This window comes from Hemitrygon akajei, chromosome 1 (assembly GCF_048418815.1).
Source record: "Hemitrygon akajei chromosome 1, sHemAka1.3, whole genome shotgun sequence".
Taxonomy (NCBI): Eukaryota; Metazoa; Chordata; class Chondrichthyes; order Myliobatiformes; family Dasyatidae; genus Hemitrygon; species Hemitrygon akajei.
In genome coordinates, this window is record NC_133124.1 from 112,199,355 (window position 1) to 112,222,952 (window position 23,598).

At 43.7% G+C, this 23,598-nt stretch overlaps 1 protein-coding gene across 2 annotated transcripts; it reads left to right on the forward strand.

Moving 5' to 3' along the window:
- Positions 1 to 23,339, forward strand: tcaim (T cell activation inhibitor, mitochondrial). Of its 2 annotated transcripts, none has more exons than XM_073050100.1 (10): positions 1 to 182; positions 5,697 to 5,829; positions 6,499 to 6,649; positions 7,405 to 7,654; positions 8,752 to 8,874; positions 10,432 to 10,529; positions 13,490 to 13,581; positions 14,311 to 14,543; positions 16,803 to 16,934; positions 18,306 to 23,339. In XM_073050100.1, exons 2-10 carry the CDS (start codon positions 5,761 to 5,763, stop codon positions 18,526 to 18,528), a joined length of 1,371 nt encoding a protein of 456 aa, XP_072906201.1. In that variant the 5' UTR covers positions 1 to 182; positions 5,697 to 5,760; the 3' UTR covers positions 18,529 to 23,339. The 2 variants fall into 2 exon arrangements, with proteins under 2 accessions (XP_072906201.1, XP_072906196.1); XM_073050095.1 differs by lacking the exon at positions 1 to 182 and adding an exon at positions 247 to 387.
- Positions 23,340 to 23,598: the final 259 nt, after the last annotated feature.

The following is a 23,598-nucleotide window of genomic DNA, read 5'->3' on the forward strand; positions in this document are numbered from 1 at the left end:
GTGCGACCTTCCATGGCTACCCGGCTGCAGCGGCAGCGGACAGTCATCCCTCTCTACCGCCTTTCTAAACAGTTCGGCTCTGAGAGTGTGGGCACAGAGACTTTGGAACACGGCTCACCGTTTGGAGACGGGGTAGACCCGGACTGACGGCACAGCAACAACCTGGTCGCCGGATCGATTGCGTGAGTCTGCCGGCGAACCCGTCCGCGGGCGATTGGTCGTGTCTGGCCCGACCCGACTCGACTCGATTGTTCAGATTGATTGGTGGGACCTGGCGGTGGTCTCGGAGGCGGCGGGGCCTCGGAGCCGGGTAACGGGGAGTCCGGAACCAGGGCGGCTGATGATCCGCGGGGAGCCGCTATTGCGGCGGTTCTGGGCGCTGAACAGGTGAAAGCGAGCCCATTCCTACCATTAGCTCCAGATCCCAGATAAACCCCCGACCCTCTTCCCACCTTAGCCCTTGATCTGAGCACCAGCCCCCCATCTCTTGGACCCTCTAAGGGACAAGCCCGGGCCGCTTATATTGAAAATGCCTCATGTTGAGCCTTGTGGTCGGCAGGCCGGACCCGGGCACTACATACAATGTCCGACCAAGGTCAGCATAATCACAGCAGAAAATCAAAACTCTAGACGCTGCAAGTACTCAGGCGGTCAGGCAGCTTCTGTGTAGAGAGAAACAGAATGGATGTTCCAAGTCAAAGGCCTTTCGACAGAAAGTGAGGAAACAAGCGTTTTAAAATGCTGAGAGGGAGGGATAAAGCAAAGGTCAAATGTGATAGCGCAGGCAGTGTTTCCCAAGCTATTTTGCTGTTTACAGAATTGCCTGTTTAATCGGTTAAAGACGGAGAGAAAACACAACAACGGAATATGTAAACGGTAAACACAAAGTGCACTGCAGATGCTGTGGTCAAATCAAGACGTACAAAAAAGCTGTGTAAACGGTGAAGCGCAGGCCAGAGCTGTTCAACTGGACAAAAAGGAGAGTGCTGGAAATGCCAGCACAGCAGGCAGTGTTTCCCCGGGGCTCAAATCAGTTTCCACGTGTTATTTTTAGTCCTCTACCAGTCATCTCTATTCAGTGTCCCCAGGGTCTTGATCCCTTAGCCAGTTAGAAAAACATCTGCCTACTCTGTTTATGCCTTTCAGATCTTAAATTCTTTCAAGCTCTCTTAGAACAAATCTGGCAGCTTCTCCAGTACATCCATTTAACTAAAGACCCTAATTCTTGGAATTATTATCGTAAATCTCTTTTGCAACTGTTGTAGGTTGCAACAGGTAATTGATAGGGTGTAGAGCTGGCTGAGATGTGGCATAGAGCTTAGATACTTATTAAATGGCAGAAGAACTTAATAACTATTTTGAGTCCGTCTTCACCCTGGAGGACACCACCAGTATACCACAAATTCAAGAGTGTCAGGGGGCAGAAGTGTGTAGTTATTAAGGCAAAGATCCTTGGAAAGCTGAAAGGTCTGAGGGTGGATAGGTCATCTGGATCAGATAAACTACACCCCAGGGTACTGAAAGGTCTGAGGGTGGATAGGTCATCTGGATCAGATAAACTACACCCCAGGGTACTGAAAGAGGTAGCTGAAGATATTGTAGGGGCATCAGTAGTGAATTTTCAAGAATCACTAGATGCTGGAAAGGTTACAGAGGACTGGAAAATAGCAAATGTCACTCCACTCTTTAAGAAGGGAGTGAGGTAGAAGAAAGGAAACTACAGGCCAGTTAGCCTGACTTCAGTAGTGGGAAGATGTTGGAGTCGATTATTAAGGATGAGGTTTCAGGGTACTTGGAGGCACATGATAAAATAGGCTGAAGTCAGCAAGTCTTCCTTAAGGGGAAATTTTGCCTGACAAATCTGTTGGAATTCTTTGAGGGAGTTACAAAGGAGAGTTAGTGGATTTTAAGAAGGCCTTTGACAAGGTGCTGCACATGAAGCTGCTCAACAAGATAAGAGCCCATGGTATTGCAGGAAAGATACTGGCACGGATAGAAGATTGGCTGACTGGCAGGAGGCAAAGAGTGGGAATAAAGGGGCCTTTTCTGATTGGCTGCCAATGACCAGTGGTGTTCCACAAGGATCTGTGTTGGGACTACTTCTCCACATTATATGTCAATGATTTGGATGATGGGTTTGTGGCCACGTTTGTAAGACGATACAAAGGTAGGTAGGGGGAAGGTAGTGTTGAAGCAGGGAGTTTGCAGAAGGACTTAAACAGATTAGAATGGAAAAAGAAGTGGCAGATAGAATATAGTGTAGGGAAGTGTATGGTCGCGTACTTTGGTAGAAGGAATAAAGGCATAGAGTACTTTCTAGGTGGGGAGAAAATTCAAAAATCTGAGGTGCAAAGGGACTTGGGAGTCCTTATGCAGGATTCCCTTAAGGTTAACTTGCAGGCTGATTTAGTGGTAAGGAAGATAAATGCAATGTTAGCATTCATTTCAAGAGGACTAGAATATAAAAGCAAGAATGTAATGCTGAACCTGTATAAGCCATTGATCAGACTGTACGGAGTATTGTGAGCAGTTTTAGGCCCCTTATTTAAGAAAAGATTGGCGTTGCAGAGATTTCAGAGGAGGTTCATGAGAAAGATTCCGGGAATGAAAGAGTTAATGTATGAGGAGCATTTGATGGCCCTGGGCCTGTACTCACTGGACACCAGAAGAATGAGAGGGGATCTCAATGAAACCTATCAAATTTTGAAAGGCCTTGATAGAGTGGATGTGGAGAGTGTGTTTCCCATAGTGGAGGAGTCTAGGACCAGAGGGCACAACTTCAGAACAGAAGGATGTCCATTTAGAATGGAGATGAGGTGGAATTTATTTAGCCAGAGGGTTGGGAATCTGTGGAACTCATTGCTACAGGTGGCTGTGGAGTCTATGACATTGGGTATATTTAAAGCAGAGGTTGATAGATTCTTGATTAGTCAGGCATCAAAGCTTACGGGGAGAAAGCAGGAGAATGGGGTTGAGCAGGATAATCAATCAGCCATAATGGAATGGTGGAGCAGAGGTCTAGTATAGAACACAACAGCACAGAAAGAGGCCCTTCAGTCCATCTAGTCCATGCTGAACTATTATTCGGCCTTGTCCCATTGACCTGCTCCTAGATCGTAGCCCTCTGGACCTTTCTTATCCATGTGTGGATCCATTTTTCTCTTAAATGTTGAAATTGAACTCCCACCACACTCTGAGTGAAGAAGATCCCCCTCATGTTCCTCTTAAACATCACAGCTCTCTTCTTTAACCCATGACTTCTAGTTTCACCCGACCTCAATGAAAAAAGACTGTTTGCATTTACCCTATCCATGCCCCTCATAACTTGTTATACCTGTATCAAATCTCTTTCCATTTCTTACACTCTAACCAAGCAATAAAGTCCTTACCTATACAATTTTTCAGGTCCTCAAACCTAGCAACATTCGTGTAAATTTTCTTCACCCTCTTTCAATGAATTATATTGATACATTTCCTGTAGGTTGGTGACCAGAACTGCATGCAATACTCCAAATTAGATCTCACCAACATCTTATACAACTTCAACATAACACCCGTATTCAGTACGTTGATTTATGAAGGCCAATGTGCCAAAAGCTTTCTTTGTGACTCTATCTACCTGTGATGCCACTTTTAAGGAATTATGGACCTGTCTTCCCAGATCCTTTTGTTATACTGCACTCAACAGTGCCCTGCCGTTCACTCTGTAAGACCTACCCTGTTTGGTCCTACCGAAGTGCGACACCTCGCATTTGTCTACATTAAATTCCATCGGCCATTTTTCAACTCCTTGTTCCAGCCGATTCAGATCCCTCTGCAGGCTTTGATGGTGTTCCTTGCTGTTCACTATGCAACCAATCTTGGTGTCATCTGCAAATGCAGTTGGAGTTCAATCTGAAAAATTGTGAAATGGTTCTCTGGAAGGTCAAACAGGGTCAGTGATGGGATTCTTAACGGTGTGGAGAAACGGATCCAAAGGTTCACATCTGTAAATCCCTCCAAGTTGCAGCTCAAGTTAACAGGCCGTGGAAGCTTTAGAGAGGATGCAAAAGAAATTTATCAGGATCCCGCCTGGATTAGAGAGCGTGTCTTATGAGGATAGGTAGAATGAGCTAAGGCTTTTCTCTTTGCTGAGGAGGAATATGAGAGCTGATTTGCTTTACAAAATGATAAAAGGCATAGATAGAGTTGACAGCCAGCGACTTCTTGCCAGGAGAAAATGACTGTTGAAAGGAGGCATAACTTTGAATGTGTTTGTCTAATGGAGATGTCAGAAGAATGTTTTTTTTACACAGAACACGCTTCAAGGGGGTTGGTAAAAGCATACAAATTAGGGGCATGTAAGAAACTCGGCGTGTGGATGAAAGAAAAATGGAGAGCTCTGTAGAAGGAAGGGTTAGATTGACCTCAGATTTGGTTAAAGGGTCAGCACCACATCTTGATGGAAAGGCCTGTACTCTGTTCTATGTTCTAACTGTCGTTCGCCTTAGCCTGTGGTCAGTTATAGATAAACCCAGCTGGCTTTTGTTTGAATTGAGTTTGGTTAAGGTGATCGGCATGCAAAGTCAGGATGTTGGATATCCAGTGAACACAAGTCAGAATTATCTGTCTGGATTGCTGATTTCCACAGTTCAGCGTGGTGTGAATCTGTGATGTCTGATGTCCTTGTGCTCAGTATGTCTCTCAGGATCCAGCATTTAATCCCTTTCCATCCTTGAGAAGGTGGGGTGGGGAGGGGGGTGAGTCACTCCTTCAGCCAGTACAATCCTGCAGCCATGTCAGTTGTGATCACACTGATTTGTTGCCTTGCCATTGCCCAAGTTGTCTAAAAATCAACCCTCTATGTGGATCACATATAGACCAAACGGGGTAAGGAGGGCAAATTTCTTCCCCCTGAATGACGTCAGTGAACCAGATGGGTTGTTATGACAATCCAATGGTTTTTATGGCTTCATTACTATATTCCAAAAAAATTAATCACATTTAAGTTGCACAACTGCTGTGGTGGGATTTGAACTGGGGTCCCTATTTCTGATGACTGGCCCAGTAATGTAATTGCTGAATCACCACCGCTCTTGTCCCGTGTACACTCTAGTTTGCTTTGGAAACTTCTCATTGTCGATTCATACTCTGATCTCTTTAATTGCGGCAGCTAGCTTATAAATATCAACTGCAAGTTAAAGATGGCCAGAATTGTAGGTCTGTTTGCTTCATTGAACATTGTGACCCTGTATGCACACCCATCCTTGGGAATGTTGCCACCAGGAAAGACGGGGATAGCAGATGCTTGAGAATATCTCCTCCAGTTGCTCTTCTCCAAGTCACCCCAGTCCTGATTTGCAAATCTATTGTCGTGCCTCTCTCGTCACTGGGTGTAAATCCTGGGCTCCCTCTCACACTGCAGAGTGCAAGCACCTTCACCGGACTGCAGCAGTTCAAAACGCGGCTCATCGCCGCCTCCTCAAGGGTAGTTAAGGAGTGGGGAATAAATGCCAGCCTTGACAGTGATGCTTGGGTACTGAAAAATGAATTTTCAAAAATAATTTGATGAAAGATTTTCAACAGATTGACATTGAGGTTATCTGTAGTAACTCCTTAGAATTTTCTTCAAAATGATGCACATGCTTCATTAGGAAAAAAAATTAATTAAAACAAGGAAGATCCACGAATAACCATGATTTCCCTTCTTAAATCAGGCTTAGTATCACAGGAGGTAATCAACATGCTCGCTGTGTGAGAACCTTCTCAGTTACTGATGCCATGAATGCACTGAGGCCATTCTACCTCGCTGTACACCCAGATTTCTTTGGCCAACATCCAAGAGAGAGGGTAAGTGGTGTGAGTGGGTGCTGTGCTGAAGAAATGAGTGCCTTGTGAGGTTTACGAGGGCCCAGTGGCCAGTTATTGGAGCAGCTTTTACTATTCCATCTATAAAATCCTTTGAGTTGCAGTACTGAGTAAAAGTCTTGGGCACATATATATAGCTAAGGAGCCTAGGACTCCTTCACGGTATTGTACTTGTCAATGTGGGGTGGAGAGCAACTTTCTAAAATCTGGTGGGAGCAGAGGATGTTGGGAATGGCAAGGGCAAAACGCCGTGGGAAGGGTGTGAGACAGGTGGCAGAGAAGGAGTACCATGGGCAGGTGCTGGTGAGACGCCAGGCAAAGTCATTTGATTCCAAACAATTGGGTTATTGATCATTTCAGAATGTTTCCCTGGTGCTTTCCACTCCCTCCTTTTCTCCCAACCATGATTCCCCTCTCACAGCCCCCTTCCCACTCTCAGCCCACCATAGAGACTCACACTAGAATCAGGTTTATCATCACTCTCATATGTCTTGAAATCTGATATTTGTGGCAGTACAGTGCAATACATAAAACTACTACAATACTGCACAAAAGTCGTAGGCACCCTAGCTACATACATGTGCCTAAGGCTTTTGCACAATACTGTAGTTCTGCAAGGTGCTGTAAGAAAATCTGGTTTTTTTTGTGCAGGACGTGAATGAGAATTCTCTCAAGAAGCTGAATAACCATCTGGAGTGCTTGCAGCGACCAGGGCACAGAACTCCTCAACCGACCCAGCTCACTTTCTATGTCAGAGAGACCGCAGGCAATGCGAGTGTTGCTCAGTGCGTGAATACTTCAGGTCTGTCAAGTCAGTTGTCATATTGACGTGATTTCACTTGCAACATGCTTGACTTAAAGCCTTTATCAGAATAGTTTTGGTATGTGGAGCCTCTATCACTGATCAGGAAGCAGGACACAACTGGAGGCATAGAGCTATAGAGGTGTACAGCATGGAAACAGGCCATTCAGCCCAGCTTATCCATGCCAACCTGTGAGAACTGAGTCCATCGCACTCTGTACCACGTGATTCATGTGCTGATCTCAACATTTTTCACATGCTGTTGGCAACTTTGCTACCACCACTCTACCAAGCAGGCTCTCCCGGTACACACTTCACTCTGGGTGAAAAGGTTCCCCCCTCAGATCCCATCTGAATCTGTTACCCCATACCCTAAGCTTGCGTGCTCTAGTATTGTCTTTCTCTAATTTGGGAAAGAATTCCTGTATCTATTGTATCCATATTGTATACACGTCAATTGTGGTGTACCCATTAATCCCCTCCGGTCCAGGGAGAACAGACCCAGCTTCTCCATAACCGGACAGAGTCTCTGCTCATCACCTCTTGCCCCGCTACTGAATCAGGAATTGTTTGGCTTTAGTCCTGGTCCAGGACCATGAGCAGGATGAATGGGTCCAATTGAAGAGTAGTCAGTGGGCTGAATCACCTCTTCTTGTGTGGATTTCACAATGCACTTTAGTAAGTTTGTTTTAATAAGATCAATAAACAATTATTTTGCTTAAGCTGAAAAGTTAAAGGCAAATGATTTATTTCAGGATTTCGAATTGTCAGCTTCACCCTTCATACCCAGGACCTTCTCAGTACTGTTGTAAATATCTTGAAATCCTGCAGTTTATCCAGTGAGCATGTTCAGCACTCAGAGCTTGCTGTGGACTTCTCTCATCAAAGTGGAACCATTCCATTCCGTCGACCCGTCCGGTGGGATAAGACATATTACACCTTCACAGGATACCGGGACCCAGAGGAGGAGCTGGGTTCTGCTCAGCAGCTGGAACCTACACTCGGGTATGAATGCCTCCATATTCTTAGAGAATAGGTTGTGTTTCATCTGGTGAAAGTTGTTGGAATTTTACGCTGGGGCTCAGTGCCTGTGGGTCAGGTTTATGTGTTTTATCTGCAGCAGCCAGCCCAACCGTTACCTCGGTGTTGGTGCAGAATGCAAACTGATAACCCACTCCTCTCTCAAGTGGATGTGAAAGAGTTCACAGCCTCCTTAACACACAACTCACATGACTGGAACAGAATCTCAAGTCAGAAACCTTAAGTCACAAGAACACAATTAGATCATTTGGCCCATCAAGTCTGTTCCACCGTTCAAACTGATTTATTATCTCACTCGACTGCATTCTCCGCCTTCTTTCCATAACCTCCTGACTAATCAAGAACCTATCAACCTCAGCTTTAAATATACACAGTGACTTGTCCTCCACAGCCATCTGCGGCAGCTGATTCCACAGATTCTCTCCCTATGGCTAAAGAAATTCCTGCTCATCTCAGTTCTGATGGGATATTCTTGTATTCTGCGGCTGGGCCCTCTGGTCCTGGACTCTCCCACTCCCACAGGAGCAGGAGTCACCTTCCCCCCCCACCCCCTCAGGCCCCTGAAGCCTGCCTGCCATTCACTATGATCATAGCTGATGTCTCCTGGGACTGTGTTGGTGTTTTGAAAGGGCTCCCGGTCACCTGACAAACTTCGCCCCCACTGTATCTACATGGTAACTTTTGACGGCTCATGTCTATGGATTCCCAGGTCCTGCTGAACACCCAAGTGGCTCACCCTTTTAAAGAAAATCTTCTATTTTCTTGTCAAAGTGGATAAGTTCACATGTCACCACATTAAATTCTATCTGCTGTGTTTTCTCTCTCGCTCTCACTCAACCACTGCACAGCCCACTAGCTTTGTATTGTCAGCATATTAGGATACATTCCATCCTCACAGTCATTGTTACAGAATGCAGGTGCTCAGGCCCCTCCACTGATGCCTGTGGCAGTGTGTGGCCAACTTGTTGAAATTTAGGTAATTCTAAAAACCAGAAATGAGTGTATTTGGACCAGAGAGCCTTTAAGGACCAGTGACACTGATCTTGATGTTCCTTTTGTAGGCTGTGGTTGAATAAAAATGTATCTCTCGCCTTAGAAAGACTGAGTATCAGTCTTCCACTGCGAGATGACCTTCAACGCCTAAAAACAGAGCTTTGTCAGCAACTGGAGATAACTGATATCAGGTATGTATGCTGAACACAAACTCAAGAAACAACGAGAAACACTGTGTCATTTAGAGGTTTTTAAATGTGTCCTTGTGTGGTTTATTAATTTGTGATCTTGTGCCTCAGAGGAGTGAACCCCACCTAGTCCTTTACCACATCCTGGACCTTTCTTTGGCAAGTTCCAATTACAGTGTGAGGTGTAGGGCTGAACTAGACCTTTGCAGTCTCATTGTCCTACTTAACTGACAGTCTGATCCTGATTCTGTTCCACCCCTGGCTGTATACTGAAACCCTCACCTGGACTTCTGTTATTTCAGAATTTGCCCCGGTCTGTCTCCAGTTCCCACCTGCCCAGCACCCTCTGTGCTCATTTACATACACCAGCATCCTGATTTTAAATAGAAATTTTTAATTATTTCTTTCAGATCCCTCCATGCGTCTTGCCCCTCTCTCTCTGTAACCTTCTTCACGTCTCCGACTGTCATCCATCCTGTACCATCTGGGTTTCCACCACAACTCTGTAAACTCTTAAGCTATGTCACTACATCACACTACATCACTCTTGTCTCTTTTAAGTCACTCCACAAAACCTTCACTACTAAGCATTTGGTCATCTTCCCTGGAGTTCCATGTGGATTCATGCAGACTTGGCTTAATGGCTTCATATGGAATGCTACAGGGTATTTTGCCGTTGTTTTATAAATATACAGTCACTCATTTATTAAGTCCCAGAGTGTAGGTTTACCTGCAGTGTGTAATAATGTCTGTCAGACTAGTGCTGGTATTGAGGGCTTCAGCTGATCATTAAACGGCCTTCCTGTTTTCACATCGCTGCATGTGAATCCATGAAAAGGTCAGGACTGACCTGGTGTCTGAATGAATGAATCATGTCCAGTCATGGTTACTGCTCACATAACTGCTTCAGAGAGTCTCCTGATCTCTGCCAACTGGAAAGCTAAGGGGCAGCAGGTGCATGGGAAGCCACCACATTCACGATTCTTCCCAGTCACACAGCAGCCTAGTTTGGAAATAGATTGTCAATCCCTGTTGCTGGGTCTGATTCTAGAACTGTCTACCTCACTGCAGCTTTCCTTACGCCTTCTCAAGGAGAAAGGTTGGGCCTTGTTGTAATGTCATTTCCCAAAAATGGACTTTAGAAGACACACTGTGATCAGTGGACTGGGAGGGAACTGGTATCAATAAGGGAAACCAACTGGATCTTGCGCATATTCAAAAGTATAAAGTGAAAAACTCCATTCACTGTTGCATGGAAAAATCCAGCAGTCAAACCTGGCCATCAGAGGGATTCCCTTCCTTCCCTTGAAGTAAACTGGAATCTCTTACCCCCTCCTGGAAGATGGCATACAGACCTCATGTAATATTTCCAGTGAGAGACAGTCCCTCAGATTTAATGGTCAGGTCTCTGGTGTAGTGCTTTAACCCACAAACATCAGAAAAAGTCTGCTTCACTCACGCACACACACTTTGATAACTGAAGTTGTAAAAATGCTTCTGATCCTTTAGTGCATGGAGCTGTGCTATGGTAAGTTGATCCTAATTCTGTTCTTGGCTTAGATGGCGGACGAGTTGGGGAGTTTCTCATCGATGCAGCCAGCTGCACAGCCTGAACCGATTTGCCCAGCAGAACTCTGCAGTCTTGCACAATATCAAAGGTGTGTCTTCAGATACTCACCCGCTCTCGACAGACTGATGGTATGCAAGTAAAACCTGTATTCAGATTTCATTCTGCGCCACCTAACCGCCTTTAACCGCCTCCCGCTAACATTGAGGCACAAGAGATGGCTGATGCTGCAGCCTGGAGCAAAAAGCAAAGTGCTGGTGGAGCTCAGCGGGTCAGGCAGCCTCAATGGAGGGAAATGAATAGCTGATGTTGTGGGTTGAGCCCCTTCATCTCTTTCAGACCACATGAAGGGTCTCGACCTGAAACACCGACGGTCCATTTCCCTCCACAGATGCTGCTTGACCCACTGAGTTCCTCAAGTATCTTGCTTTTACTTTCGCTGCTGACACTGTTTGAAGACCTAACTGTCTGATTTGCCCCCAGGGCTGTTGGTTTGAATATAATCCAATCTTTTTATGAAAAATAAAACACATAAATCACTTCTCCAGTGTCTTTCAGCACCTCGACAAATTCCAAATTGCTATTAAGCCAATGTGTTAATGTGTGGTGTATTCACTGTTGTGACGCAGGTAACATGGCTGCCACGTTATGCATAGCAAACTCCCATAAACAGCAATGTTATGACCAGATGATCACTTCTAGTTTCATTAGTATTGCCATTACACTGATGAGAACTTCGCTGACATAGTCTATGGGATGTTTCTGTTCATGTAAAGGAAGAATTGCCTCCGTTAAATGAGTCATCCATGGCACGGTGTCTTTAACAGTGTGACTCTCCCCCAGCACTGTGTGGCTCACATTCTGAAATGTTAGTGTTTATCTCAGGAGTGGGGCAGGACTTGATTTTGCCCTGGGGGTGAGATTGCTGAACCCTGAGCAGAACATTTCCTCTGGCTGAGCTGCCATGAATAAGGAGACTGGCTTCTCACAGATGAGTTCAGGGAGCCTTGAAAGCAAAGGGTGGCTGAAACCTGGGAATCGGAGGATAGTCAGGATCTCCCGGAATTCTTTTGGCTTAGAGCATTGAAAGAGGTGGAGCACAGGAGGATAACCAATTTGAGCTGTAGGTCTGCCATGATCCTTTTGAATACAGGAATGGCCTCATGGGGCAGAATGGCCTCTGCAAGAGCCTTTCTTCTCTCTCTTTCAGTACGTGTGCTCACTGACCGTGACTAAAGGCATTGCAAGAGGTTTGTTGGCTGTTACTGAGGTTTGTAGGGATTGAGGAGAATAAGAACATTCTCAGCCAGCTGGACAGCAGTGGACATGTCAACCCTAAATGTTAACTATCCACTCCTCCCCCCCCCCCATCTCCATAGATGATGCCTGACCACTGATCTCCAGAGTTTTGTGTGTTGCAGTGGAGGGGTGTTGGAGGATGGTAAGGCCAGCTGTGTTGAAGGCTGAAGACTGGTTGAGGGAAGACAGTTTACCTTGGTCACTTTGAATCTATGTGTGTCTTTGGCAAAGTAGCGAAGGCCAAGAGGAGACTTAGTAGAAGTGTTCAAATAATGATACAGTAAATAAGAAAGAAGTATCCCCTGTGGTAAATAGGTTTGTAACCAGAAGGCACAGAGTGAAGGAATTGGCAAAGGTAATAGGTGGCAATGAGCAATAATTTGTACAGTGATTGTGATCTGGGAAATCATGGTAGGCCTGTGTGGAGAGAGGGGACTGGGAGTAACTGAGACTCTTCAAATTTTGAACAGGTAGGATGTGTGGAAAGCCCTCATAATGTACAGAATCACACTGTGATATTGTGTTTAGAAGACCTTCTTGGTGCTGTGATGATGGAGAACTTCGGGGAAGTTCAAGCAAGGCAAGTATTAGGACGTGTGGAGCCAGCTGTTCACGTTTCCAGATGGGAATTAGAACAAGGTGGCAGCACTCAATTCGCTCACGTACTCGGTCACAAACATCTCCGAGCTGGCTAGCCTTGTGCTTCCTACTGCAGGAGGTTGCAGAGAATCTGCCTCTGTAACTCAGAACTACTACGTGTCTGAGAACTTATCAGATCTTATGCTTCTGATTGGCCCAGGTTTTTCTCAGTTCTGACTCTTTGGGGAAGGTCTGAGCAGAGGAAGAGCCATGCATCCTAGGGCCTTCTGCTCCTCTCTCAATGCTGTACACTTTCCCAAGCTTTTCACTCATGCTGCAGGTTCCTGGTCAACCCTAACCCTTGGGCCCTAACATTGAAACCACAAGGTTTTACTGGAAATTGCAAGTGGACTATTTAGCTTCCGTCCTGTTCTCTGCTGCTAGCTCCATTTTCTTTGCACCAAGACATTGCTCTAATGCTTCAGATTTCTCAAGCTAACCTGTCTCTTTTGAGCGAAAATATGAGTTCATTGACTTTGATTTATAACTGTGCCATAAACTAATTGCTACTTTCCTCTCTCCCTTCCCCCCCCCCCCGAGCATTTTCCTTATCCCTCCTCACCTCCTTATCTATTCTGTTACTTTGAGAAACAAAGAGGTGGTCAGTCCTTTGAATTCTCTCTTACCATAATCCGCTTGCTTTAATTAAACATTCCTGGAATTCTGTCCCCCTCAAATTTGAAAATTGAAATTGACCCTCTCCATCACTAGTGTTTGGAGAGACGAGAGGAGGCGGGTAGAGAATGGGACTGGAGGTGAGTTCCAGATTTTCACTAGTATGAAGTTTATTTCCTGAATTTTGTTGCGCCTTTTGTTACTGACACCACCTATCTCCTGACTAAGTCCTTAAATCAGATTAAACACCCTGTTAGAACTACTCCCACCCTTAGTCTTCCAAATGCAGGGACCACACACCCATTTTAATCCTGGTATCCACATAATAATTCTGCACTGTGTTCCCCATAACGCCCAAGTTCCTTCCTGAGATGTGGTGACTGTAATCTTGAATTGGGTCCAATCAGTTTAAAACAGAAGTCTGTGGTACATTTTCTGCATTACTTGTTGAAGTAAACTGCTTATGCTGTGTTCTGGATTTGGCTGTTTTCTGCACAGGGTGTACAATAATTTTTGCAGAGCACTCTGGAATGAATGCTGCAGGGCAGATTATGTTGGGAACTGTAGATGTCCATCATCACTGGACAAAAGTAAGTCAAACTAATTAGTAACAGTTACAAACATTTTTAGGTACAGCTTGTGCATATTTGTGTGTTCAGTATTTTGGTACTGATAATTGTATTGTCTCAGCTTAGTCTGGCTGTGCCCACTTCATGGTCATAGAGTGATAGGAAGATGCAGTGCTAGTTAATAAAGATTATCTGACCCTTCATCTTGTTGTTACATAGGAAACAACTTCCAGTTATACACCAACAAATCTTTGATAGCAAGATGTGATAGCAAGGAACAATGGCTTAAAAATCGTCAAAAAGTTAACTCTTAGCAAGTGGTTTAAAAGAGAAAGGTTTAGAGAAGAAATTTCAAACATTAGGAACTTGGCAGCTGGAAGCACCAATGGTGCAATAATTGAACCCTGGGACCTTTAAGATGTAGAATCAGAGGAGTCCATAGATGAGCAGGCTTTTGGCCTGGATGAGCTTCTGGAGGTTGGGAAGGGTCTATCTGTGGAGGAGTTAAAGCCAGCATGAGACTTATTTGCAGTTTGCGCATTGAGCCATGATTTGATCTAGATGAGCAAAGAGTAGTGAAAAGTGAACAGGACTTGGTGCTAATGAAGATAGTTGATATTAGGGTGAGTACCAAATTCCATAAGAGGTGAGAGGCCAGTGACGAACATAACTAAGGAATAAGGTACTTGAGATATGTGTAAATGCACCAAAAATTATTGCAATAAATCTTTAACCTGTTCTTACTTGAAGCTGTTGGAGAGGTTGCCTACCTACTGTGATCTTCACCACCATGTTTGCTTGTTGGAAGAGAGGATCAGCTTCCTTCTGGGAGACATGGAATTAATTTACAATGAAGACCTGCAGCCTGCAATGATGCTAGAGGATTATTACAGAATGTTAACAGCCTTCCATCAGAATCTGACTGTCAGCCGACCTCTGTTTCACCCACGAAGTCTAAAAGGACTGCGGATGATTCTAGAAAAGTGAGTGACTGCAAACAAAGTCTGATCCGTGAGTGTCTGAGCTTTGCCTCTGAAGTTGTTATGGTACTGTGCGTGACTTGCTCTGCAACCTGAAATAGAAAACCTACAGCACAATACAGGCCCTTCAGCCCACAAAGCTGTGCCCAACATGTCCTTAGAAATTACCTAGGGTTACCCATGTCCCTCCATTTTTCTAAGCCCCATGTACCTATCCAGGAGTCTCCATCGTTTGCGCCTCCACCACCATCGCTGGCAGTCCACTCCACGCATTCACCACTCTCTGCATTTAAAAAAACTTACCCCTGACATCTCCTCTATATCTACTTCCAAGCACCTTAAAACTGTGCTCTCTCGTGCTGGCCATTTCAGCCCTGGGAAAAAGCCTCTGACTATCCACACAATCAATGTCTCTCATCATCTTGTACACTTCTATCAGGTCACCTGTCATCCTCCGTCACTCCAAGGAGAAAAGGCCGAGTTCACTCAACCTGTTCTCATAAGGCATGCTCCCCAATCCAGGCAACATCCTTGTAAATCTCCTCTGCATCCTTTCTATGGCTTCCACGTCCTTCCTGTAGTGAGGCGACCAGAACTGAGCACAGTACTCCAAGTGGGGTCTGACCAGGGTCCTGTATAGCTGCAACAATTGTAAATAGGCGGGGTCTGAAAAGTCCAAGGATAATTTTGCTTAGCATGCTGCAAGAGAGTTGCTCAATCTGTGAGTAGGCATCTCAGCTGCGTTTAATTTCAGTTGTATTTATATAATGGAGAACTTGTTTTCTACTTGTAAGCAGCAGTTGCAAATGTGCACAGTGAAATGGCCCCTTGATCCTGCTCAGCTCAGATTAATGGCTGATCTAGTTGTAACCTTTGCTCCTCACTCCTGCCCCTTGCTTATGTAACCCTGCCCCCGGGCTCATATACAAACTTGTCTCGTTAGTTAACTCTGCTAACGGCCATGTCACTCAGCAGTGAGAAGGCCACCTTTCATAAGCAAAATACATCTAGGGTCGGTATGATTTAGGGTTCAACCAAACAGAAAAGTTGGGATGTACCAGTTGAGGAACTTTGATTGTGGTGAATGCTGTGCAAATACTGCCCCATGCACAGTTATCAAGCACCAGGAAATAACAGATCATACACTGGCATAAAATTACAAAGTAAGTATATTTACCAATATTTCAACTTTTAAAACAGTTAACAGAAAAAAATAAAAATAAAAGGGCCTATCACAGTTAAACTAGTCCAATCGTGCACATAAACGTTGGAGCTCATTACTGTAGTAGTCAGGTGTATTGCTTTACCCACGCACTGAGCCCATGTTCTGCGTGAGAGACACCAGCCACAGTCAAAACTTCCCTCGAAGACCATCTTGAACGAACTGGCTAACTCAGGAGTAATGGCACTTATTCCTTGGAACCATTTGTCTACACAAAATACTATTTACAATGGGGTCTCTCCTTCAAGTGGTGTTCTGCAGTTTCCCTTGTGCCCCGCTCTGCAGCTCCTGCCAGAAGACCCCAAACCAGACTACTGTCTTTCAGAAATCTGATCCCACCCAGCTCTCTCAAATCTTCCATCACATCCCACTGAATAGAAAGTTACAACGTGAACCAAGACAAACCCGATTGTCTGACACAACGTTCCTAAATTGGACAAAATGGTTCCTTATCTTAGCCAAAGCCAAAACACTCTTAAGAACAGGATACACTGATTTACAGAAAAGTATTAAAATAAAAACACCTCACAGCATAGCAATAGAAATCTTAACCAAGGCGTTACACTTAACATGTATACGTCTACCTTGGTCTTAAACCTTGCTTCCACTCTCCTTTCACAGACTCTGAGTTCTCTAACAGAAAAAATCATTGCTTTGTCCCTGTCCCATCTCCAGTTCCACTGTTATTTCAAAAGTGCCAAGTTATTTTCTGGTCTCATGACTTTTACTAGGATGAGAAATAATAACCTTTTGCTCATGATTCTACCAATCTTTTGAAGAGCAGAGGACCATCTTACATCCTAGTGAATAGTTATCTCTCAGCAGCCAAAAATAATTAACAGTTGTCACATTGCTCTTTCTGAGCACTTGTTTCTGCAATTTGATTCTGACATTTCCTCTAATAGCTTTTTAAAAGCAATACTTTGGTTGTGACATTCTGAGGTTATGAGACACAGTCAGGGTCATGTTTTAAATGTTCCTTTGTCCTTCTCCATTCTTTCAACTGTGTCCACTAACCAGATGTTGTTCTGTCATTTCAGAGGCTCTTCTGCACCTAGTCTTCTTAAGACAGGCCAGCTGAGAGTGCCCGTCGCTTGTGACCCCACTACCTTGCAATGGTTTATTCTGAGCCATGCACAAACAGCCAGAGATTTCCTGAGGAACGAGGAAGAGTAAGTGAAAGATTCTAACCTGTCACACACTGAAAATGAGAGAACATAACCTGAAAGCAGTCCAATAGGAGTGGGATATGTGATCTAGGTGTCACATTGACACACTGCATGCTTGCACATGAGGTGTGTCCAGTGTGGTTTTGGGAACTGGGTGAGTCACTTAATTGTTTCTCAACTTGTGACTTACAGTAGAATGGAAATGGGAATCAAACCAGTTAGTGCACTGCTACCAATTTTAGTCATCCTTCTCAAATGATTATTTCATTGCTGTAAAAGTATATGCAACTTCAAACACTAGTATTTGTGTTTCTCGCTATAGCCTTGTATTCCTTTCTCCTTCCCTAGCTTCCTCTTCAATATGTCTATGCTATTCACCTATCACATGTGATAACGTTGTCCTGAATTCCTACAGATTTATCAATGACCATCTCAATTTTGACACTCTTGTGTAGCATCTTGGGATATTCACCAATGTAAAATGTTACCCAGTTGCAAATTGCTGGTTACCACCCGTTCATGGTGCTCTCATTAGAAGCCTGTCCATTCTAGGTTAAGGATACTACTGACTTACTGAGATTTGTTCAAAATGAGCAAAATAGAAAACTCTGAAGATTTGCCACCTATCTTACATCTAAATTCCCTGAAATTGATACACAATTTATGCCTGAAAGTCACTAATCACCCTTTTCCAACAAGTTCTAGGCCTGTTGTGGCATGAATGAAATCACCGGAGAGAGTGTTACTGGTAGATACAAAGCAGCTTCTTTATTCGAAGAAACAAGGTTCAACAGGCATCATACAGACGGAGATGCTTTCTGTGGAGAGGTCTGCTAGCCTAATGTGGGCTCGATATTTATTTGCTAAACACAAAGGACAATTCATATTTACAAGTATAGACAATGTTTTCTTTTGAAGCTACATACAAAACATCACACCTTCTGACTTTATCCATTCCTCCCAATGCCAGCATGTCTGGGCTGGTATTCCCAGCCTTTAGGAATAGAAGTTAAATCCAACAATACATGAATTTGGTATTTTACATGCTAACAGAGGACAATTCATATTTACAAAGTATAGATAATGCTGACTTTGAAACTACCTGTAAACTTCACACTTCCATCTGCAGCGTCTGGGCTAGTATTCTGGTATTCACAGCTTTTAGGAACAGCATTGTTACAAATGAACTGGGTTCGTAGCTTTTAGGAAATGCATTGTTATGAACTCAATCCACAGTACTTTGTCAGAGAACAGAAGATTGGTGGCCAAAGTCATTTAAGTATAAATGAATCATCGACCCAAAAACTTACTCTAACAAGGTCCACATGTTTTTACTGCAGAATATAATGGACTTTTTTCCCCCCAACCCAATAGGTTAAAAATACAACAGGAAGATCTTCTCAAAGCTTGCACAGAGAAGTTTTGGCTCAAGAGACTGTACAAAGAGCAAAGTATATCCAGTGGACAGATGATACAGTCATGTAAAAGACTGCTTGAAGAACAGATGGAGTTACCTGGGATACATCTGTGCATTTCACATTTCTATTCAGTGTTACAGGATGGTGACTTGTGCATTCCCTGGGACTGGAAACAGTAGATTGGAAAAAAAAGCAGAGGGAACAGTTGGGTGGTTTCTGCTAGGATGGAACAGTGCCAAGTGACTACCTGAAATTCACGTGAAAACTGGACACCTGCGTGGTTTTTTTTGGAAGTGCAGTTGACATCCAGGACTGGGCAATTCTAGCTTGGCAACTGTATTCTGATTTGTGCAAATATAACAGCATATAATATGCCAAATGTGATGAGTCCCACCAATTCTTTCATCCTTCTCCCTGGTTCTTGTTATTGAGTGCAGCCAGTTCATATTTCAAGCAAGAGGATTCTCAAGCCTCCTTCAGTGAAGGAAATACAAATGCAAGCAGTTTTTGGCTGAGATTTTGAAGCTTCACAAAGGATTGTGGAACTTACCCGTTCTCTCAGCAGGAATCTTTGTGCAAGATTAGTGAAATCTTGGTGATTATGGGAATGCTTAAATAAGGAAGAGTACAATGATGCTTGGGCTTAGCCAATGATAGCCCAGAATTGTACTGCAAAGAAATTCCTCCAAGATCCATAGGAGAAAATAACAGCAAGTACCATCCAAAGAGGAAAGAAAGAGACATGGCACTACAGGTGCTGTTATCTGCTGAAGCAACTCAGCAGGTTGAGCAGCATCAGAAAAAGGACAGTTCTTCATTTTCAAAATAAGTCCTTTCCTGATGATGGAGCTGCAGATACATTTGACCCACAGACCCGGAAGCTGAGCTGTCATAACCCTTCATTGAACTGAAGTCCTTGAGATGGTCTGTACCCGGTCTGGGCTGGTTATGTGTTGTAGAATTGCTGCCTCTGTTGTACTTTGTTCTGTTGACTTCAATTCTTCAGCAGGACACCTTCACAAATGAAGCTAGTTTATCAACTGCAAGCAGAATATATCATTACTACCAATTACAACCCCATCACCATTCAAGAGAAGTGATTTCAGTGCTCCCTATCCAAATAATTTTGTTACAGCACGACATATTGGATTACCTTAAAGTCATTTTCAAAGTCAAATGGTTAATTATACAGTGATTAGCAACTTGATGTAAAGTGCTACAGTGGATTCTGGTTAATTGGGGCAGCCACATATTTGGAACAACTCTTAAAGAACAAAATTGGGAAATAAGTCAGGACTCCCTTTGTTTATTTGGGAATGTTATGCTGCTTAACTGAGACAGGAGACCGTTACCAAACAGGTTTCACCTAAAATCTGTGGCATGCACTTGGACGGCCATTAGGCATTACGTGAACACTTTATAAATAGCATCGGATGTGTGTGTGTGTTCAAAAAGCAGGGATTTTTGTCACTGATAGTTGGTGGGAAATAAGCAATAAGACAATTCAGAACTGTTTTCCTCACTGCGGTTTCAAATATTCAGATTTGGGGATGCCAAAAGTGGCTGGGAGTGAAAATTAAATTTTTTTGCTACCAGCAAGTTAGGAACTACCAAGTATTTGAAGGCAATGACAATCATCTTGAAATTTACAAAGAAAATGAAGGTTTGGAGAATACCATCGTCAAAAGCATTATATGGAGGCAGTTCATTACACTAGGTGTCTGTGCTGAACTTGTTGATTTACAGTCAAACAAAAGAGCACAGCAGTGCTGGATGAATTCCTCTGATTATTATGAACTAACACACAGTTTTATAGTATTGTAGCAGTATGGGTAGTGTTCTAATTTGTTCTGTATTTTGTTTAAATACATAATTTGTTACTTAGATAAACAATAGTTTGTCTTTTTTATGCCTTTTTTACAAATGCCATGAAACTTCAGCTAATTGGAGCAACCGTTTAATTGGGCCAAAATCTATTGGGCCCAATGTGTCTCAATTAGCCAGATTCCTCTATTAATGTTCAAGCTGAACTAATACTTATTATTAGCCAAAGAGCCAAACCTTGCCTCTCAACTTCATTTTCTTTTCAAGGTACTTGAGGGCAGAGGAGTATTACAAACTGGAAATCTCTTCTTTCGCAATGTTGATGGTTGCACATTGTATTTGAAGCTTTGGTTCTGAAATTCAAGCAGCTGCCAGTGGTCTGTTCACTGCTGCTTCACATTCTCCATTTGCAAATGAACTGTTATCTTCATACCCTTTAGAGTACAAAAACCAGTAAATTAACACACCTCCTTGAACATCAAACAAAGGATATGTTCCAAAAGAGTGAATATCTCTTCAGCACAATCTGCTGAGACACTAGGACTCTGAATGTTGCTTGCATTTGTTACTAGAAACATTTCATTGACAACAGCATTTCCAGTTCTAACAAGAAACAAGGAATTGGGAGTGGTTTACATTACAGGTTGAGTACCCCTTATCTGAAATCATGTACCGGTAAGTAGGTTGCCCCCTGATTAGGTTAGGGTTAAATCGGGGGTTGCTGGTCCTGCAGTTCAAAGGGCTGGAAGGGTCTATTCTGTGCTGTCTCTAAATAAATAAGATTAAAATCTTTGGGTCCACGTTGCTCTGATTTGAGTTACTGAGCACATGTTCAAGAAAGAGGATTCATACAAGAGTATAATAAGTAGGCCTTAGAGCCCTTCAAAGCTGCTGTGCTATTCACCAAAGTTGTGGCCAATCAAGTTCAATTCTACTTTCCTGTCCTATATACTAGTGCTCAAAAATCTGTCCATGGCAGCCTTGGTGATTAAGAACTCACTGCCTTCTTAGGAAAGAATTCCAAAAATTCATAACATTCTGAGTGAGATTTTCCCCTGATCCCAGGCTTAAAAGCTGCAACACACCAATTTGAGATTATGACCTCCTGTTCCTAGACATTCCAACCTCTATCTTAACTGGGTAGGAAAATGGTAGCCGCTTCTTAAGATGTCCCACATCATGATGACCTCCAGTAAGCATTTCTTCCCTTTCCCTCCTTTCAGAGGCACGTAATCTAAGAGAGGCTGTAAAGACACTCCATGAAAGTACAGGCAATGACCATCTCCACAAGAGAGAATCTCACATTCAATACCTGACAACACCAGGGACTTGGATTTAATCCTGACATCTGGGTCCGTCACTGGAGTTTGCATGTTCTCCCTGTGACTGCATGGATTTCCTCTGGATTCTCTCTACATCCCCAAGGTAGAGTGGCCGCTGTAAATTGCCCCTAGTGTGAATGTGAGTGGAAGCATCTGGGAGGAGTTGATGAGAATGTAGGAAGAATCTTTTTAAAAAAGTTAATGATGAGCAACTCAAAGCCCTTCACCATCTACAAGGCACAAAGTCAGGTGCATGATGGGATGCTCTGCTTTTTCTCAAATGAGAGCAGCAGGAGGTTAACACCATCTAAAAATAAAGCAACCCACTTGACTGGCATCCCATCAACTGCCTAAGTATTCTCTCCCTCCACAAGCAATGTATATTGGCTGCAGTATGTACCCTTTACAAAAGGCATTGTCGTTACTTGCCCAAGCTGCTTTGTAAGCAAATCAGCTTCACTTGTACCACCACCTTACCAACCCGCAACCTCTACCACCATGGACAAGGACAGCAGGGTCATGATTACACCAAGACTTGTAGGTTCCCTTCAATTCTTGACATCATCCTGTTTTGGAAAAAATATTGACCTTTCCTTTTACTACACCCAATCCTGGAATTCCTGCTCTAAAACATCATCGATACCTCCAGCAGAAGGACACAGGCTTTCGAAGATGGCTCACATCCACTTTCTTGAGGGAGATAAATATCTTGTTAGCAATGCCTAGATCCTGAAAGTCAAAACAAAATAGTTCCTACTGAACCCTGTTCCCTCTGACAATCTGTGGCAATCCAGGTGATCACTAGTACTGAATGCTATATGAAAGGCTGCATGCCTTACAGAGAAGGGGCAGCCCAGTGCCACAGCATAGACCATAAGACATAGGAGCAGAATTAGGCCATGTGGCCCATCGAGTCAGCTCTGCTGTTCAATCATGGCTGATCCTTTTTTTAAAATCTCCACCTCAACCCCAGTTGACCTGGCCTCCACAGCTGCATGTGGCAACAAATTGCACAAATTCAACTCCCTTTGGCTAAAGAAATTTCTCTGCATCTGTTTTGAAAGGGCGTCCCTCTATCCTGAGGCTGTGCCCTCTTGTCCTAGACTCTCCCACCATGGGAAACATCCTTTCCACATCTACTCTATCTAGGCCTTTCAATATTAGAAAGGTTTCAATGAGATCCCTCCCTCATCCTTCTGAATTCCAGTGAGTACAGACCCAGAGCTATCAAATGTTCCTCATATGATAACCCTTTCATTCCTGGAATCATCCTTGTGAACCTCCTCTGGACCCTCTCCAATGCCAGTACATCTTTACTAAGATGAGGGGCCCAAAACTGCTCACAGTACTCAAGGTGAGGCCTCATAAAGCCTCAGCGTTACATCCTTCTTGTATTCTAGACCTCTTGAAATAAGTACTAACATGACATTTGCCTTCCTCACCACTGATTCAACCTGCAAGCTAAACTTAAGGGTGTTCTGCACAAGGACTCCCAAATCCCTCTGCATTATCAAGGATGCATCTCACCCTAACCATGGACTTTCTACTCTCCTCCCGTCCGGTAGGCACTACAGGAGCCTCTGCTCCCACACCAGCAGGCTCAGGAAGATCTCCCGAGGCTGTGACCCTGCTGAACCTCACATCACAGCGCTAAGCAGTATTGCACCCATATTGCACTGTCTCAGTACTTTTATATTTGTGTGCTACAGCACTTACTTTTTATTGGCAGTTATTTTGTAAATAACACTGTTCTTTGCATTTCTGGTTAGATGCTAACTGCATTTCATTTGGCTTTGTATCAGTTCTCGGCACAATGACAATAAAGTTTATCTTATCTAATCTAATCGCAGATTCCTGTATTTTCTCCCCGTTTAGAAAATAGTTTATTTCTACTACCAAAGTGCATGACCATGGATTTTCCAACATTGTATTTCATTTGCCATGTTCTTGCCCATTCTCCTAATCTGTCTAAGTCCTTCTGCAGCCTACCTGTTTCCTCAACACTACGTGCCCCTCCACCAATCTTTGTATGATCTGCAAACCGGGCAACAAAACCATTTATTCTATCATCTGAATCATTTATATACAGCATAAAAAGCAGTC

Coding starts and splice junctions, on each gene's coding strand:
- tcaim (XM_073050095.1), top strand. CDS start 341: ATGATCCGCGGGGAGCCGCTATTGCGGCGGTTCTGGGCGCTGAACAG. Junction 5,830..6,498: donor GCCAACATCCAAGAGAGAGG/GTAAGTGGTGTG, acceptor TTTTTTGTGCAG/GACGTGAATGAGAATTCTCT. Junction 8,875..10,431: donor CTGGAGATAACTGATATCAG/GTATGTATGCTG, acceptor TTCTTGGCTTAG/ATGGCGGACGAGTTGGGGAG.